At 54.9% G+C, this 3,190-nt stretch overlaps 1 protein-coding gene across 1 annotated transcript in view; it reads left to right on the top strand.

Moving 5' to 3' along the window:
* Nucleotides 1-3,154, top strand: part of FAM134C (family with sequence similarity 134 member C) — a 7,338-nt gene extending 4,184 nt beyond the window's left edge. The window contains exons 7-10 of the mRNA XM_008643662.2: nucleotides 11-82; nucleotides 544-623; nucleotides 979-1,111; nucleotides 1,618-3,154. Of these exons, the coding sequence (XP_008641884.1) occupies nucleotides 11-82; nucleotides 544-623; nucleotides 979-1,111; nucleotides 1,618-2,051 (719 nt within the window). The 3' untranslated portion in view covers nucleotides 2,052-3,154. The remainder of the gene's footprint in view (nucleotides 1-10; nucleotides 83-543; nucleotides 624-978; nucleotides 1,112-1,617) is intronic.
* The last annotated feature ends 36 nt before the right edge of the window (nucleotides 3,155-3,190 follow it).

Raw genomic sequence — 3,190 nt, 5'->3', positions numbered from 1 at the left:
CCGCGGCGTGTGGAGCCGCTGCTGCAGCGGCTGGATTTCAGCGTCCGGGGATACATGATAGCGAGGCAGCGGGAGAGGCAACGTGAGTTCTGTGCTGTTTCTGGCCCCAGGGTTTCAAACCTTGATCTTTGGTACCTGAAACGGGCTATGAACAGAGGCCCCCACCTTTGTGGGCGGTAGGGCTGCATGTCTGGCATGGCAAATTCTTGGAACTGCCTTGGGAAGAGAGAGAGGCAGCTCTGCCTCTGCAGCCATCTCCTAGGAAGCAGCTGCTGTGGGCTTTTCACAGCACTGAGCTGCTCCAGTTCTTGGCTGCCAGAACTGTGTGTTCTCTATTATGGAAAAAGGAGGAAAGGTTCTGTGCGAGGGAGTTCTAAACATGTTCATCTCAGCAAAAAACCTGCTACAGCCGCAGTCAGAAATGATCATGGCTCTGCTGTGGAACAGAGCTGGCTCTGCTCTGTTACATTCAGTTTGGGGTTTTCTGGTTCTGCAGAGCCTTGTCCCAGCAGCAGTAACAGCTTTGTGTCTGGTTTCTAACAGTGCGTGGCCGGGCCCTTGGTCAGGAGGCCACGGACGACGGGAGTGACAGCGAAGAGGAGCTGGCTGCATTCTGCCCCAAGGTAACCGACCCTCGGGGAGAGGGAAGAGCTCAGCTGGAAAGAACAAACCACGCTGTGGGGACATGCAGCATCTGGCTGTGTGTCAGCACAGTGTAGCTGAGAGTGATGGGAGAGCAGATGAGGGCACTATCCTTTCAGAGAGGTCTTTCCCATTCTGTCCCGCTAAAGAATGTCCAAAGCTGCTTGTGCCAGCTGCAGTCTCCTAGACTGCACAGTAAATTTGAATGAGACTCAGGTACCAGTCTCCTGTGAGGACCAGGTTTAGCTGGAGGCCACTCTATCATCTGTTTTGTCTTGAGGCATGGGGATAAGCTTTCTAGTGCTGATATTTTCAATTTTATCTTTTATTTCAAAGCTGGATGACTCCATGGTCGCCAAGGAACTGACCATCTCTGACTCAGAGCATTCAGATGCTGAGGTTTCCTATACTGAAAATGGGATGTTTAACCTTTCAAGGGGCCAGACTCCCCTGACAGAGGGATCAGAAGGTGAGAGGAAACAGGCAGCTTCTGGAAGGTGTGGAATACCAAGCAGGCACCAGTGTGATGGGTTAGAGGGAGGATGTGTTACCTCCCGTCATTGAAGTCTGGCTGTTTGATGTCGGCCTTGCTGCTGGAAATGAGCTGCAACTGCCTGTTTTGTTCAGAACTGAAGCTTCCTCCTTCATTCGTGTGGTGCTTGAGTGGAGTGACGGCAGCAGCTCTGCAAAGGCAGATCCAGCTCTGCCAGGCTGGCTGTGGGTGCGGGTGCAGCGCAGTTGGGGGTTCGGGTGCTCCCCTCTAGCAGGTGGCTGGTTCAGCACTGGGATTCCTTGTGAGTGAGCTGGGAGGTCAATGGGATATGAACAGTTGGGATGGGAGGGAGGGAGAGGTTGAAGACAGTGTGGTCTGTGAGCTCCCAACAGTCCGTCCAGGGGAGGTGCTGGCCCAGCTCCTGCCTGGGCCTGTGGGTGCTGGGTGGGTGCTGGCAATTAAAGCACTTTCTCCTCTTCCAGACTTGGATGGTCACAGTGACCCAGAAGAATCTTTTGCCAGGGATCTCCCTGACTTCCCCTCCATAAACCCAGAAGCAATCGGCATAGATGATGAAGATGACACCAGCATTGGGATCCCGAGCCTGGCATACCGCCCACAAGGGACAGAGGATCTGCAGCTCCCATACGAGCAGGAGGAATTTGGCACACTGCCGTCAGTGCAGAATCTCACCAACAACATCACTGGCTTTGTCACCAGGGGTATGATCCAGCTGGCACTGTCAGGAGCCCCTCAGGCAGGCTCCTCACGCAGCACCAATCCTCAGAGAGGGGCAAAGACTCACCTCAGAGCGGCCAGTTCGGACTTGGACACTGACGCCGAAGGGGATGACTTTGAACTGCTGGATCAGTCTGAGCTGAACCAGCTGGATCCCACTGGCTCCCGGGGCCAGTAAGCCATCCTGTCACTTCCCTCTGGTTTTGTATTGCGCATCATGGAGGGAATCCTAGAAGGAAAAGCCTTGCACAGTTCTCTCAATTGTCTCCCGTGAGTCTGAGTGATGTGACAGCCAGTCCTGGCTGGGTACACCACTGTGACTTGTGACTCTGTAGCCTCGCTTGGATTTTAAAATAAAGGACGCTGGCAATCTGTAGGGAAGAGGCATTGATGGGATAGCTCCACAATCACCCTGCGCTGTCTGACAGGATACCTGCTCCAAACTTTCTCTAAGACAATAAATCTGGTGTCTGCAGCTCTCAAGTCCAGTGGGACTGACAGCATCGCCAGGGACAATTGTGCACTGAATTCTGGCGCTGATGTGTAACCAGGGGAACAGGACAGAGCCCCTCAGACGCGGTGTCTGGGACTCAGTGCTGTTCTGTCTCAGACAGCTGTTCCTCGCTCCTCATGTGCCCAAATCCAAGTCTTCTCTCCCAGCAATATCCAACTCCAGGTGGAACCAAGCCCCTTGCTCCATTGTGGATGTTGTGCAGCCGCAATGTTTTCCTTGCACTGGCTGCTCCCTCGGCTCCAGCTCCTTGTGATGCTGTTTTGTAAGAGCCCAATGGCAATAAGACACCTGCTGTGACCACCAGACCACCCGCAAGAACATCCACGTGTAGCCCCTGCTCTTGTGTTGCTTTTCTGAACTAACAGCCTTTGTTAACAGCCAACTAACACTTTGCTAGAAACCCCTGTGCTGCTCCAGTGCGTCCCGTGGGCAGGGCTGAGGCTGCACATCCCCCGGCAGTTTTCCTGGAGGAAGGAGGAGGTGGAGCAGGGCTGCCAGGGCGGTGGTGTGTCCCCTGGGCACACCTTGCTACCTCCAGCCTTGTGCAGGCAGAGCCCAGCAGTGGGAACGGGACGGGGGACAGCAGCCCAGACCGCCAGTGACTGAGGAGCTCGCACCTGCCGCGGTCCCGTGAACAAACCAGCAAACCCCAGGGAGAGCCACCCCCACTCTGCCCACCGAGCGGCCCCATTATTTTTCCTAAGCCATAGACCCGGTTCCGATCACGTTTGTGCAGCCAAGAACGTACCTCGTCAGGGACCCTGTTACCGGCTGCTGTTTGTCTGACTCTGCTTAACCGACTG

The sequence above is a fragment of the Corvus brachyrhynchos genome, unplaced genomic scaffold (assembly GCF_000691975.1).
Source record: "Corvus brachyrhynchos isolate BGI_N302 unplaced genomic scaffold, ASM69197v1 scaffold30, whole genome shotgun sequence".
Lineage (NCBI taxonomy): Eukaryota > Metazoa > Chordata > Aves > Passeriformes > Corvidae > Corvus > Corvus brachyrhynchos.
The sequence above is the reverse complement of the archived record's forward strand: the minus strand, read 5'-3'. Positions and strand labels throughout refer to the sequence as shown.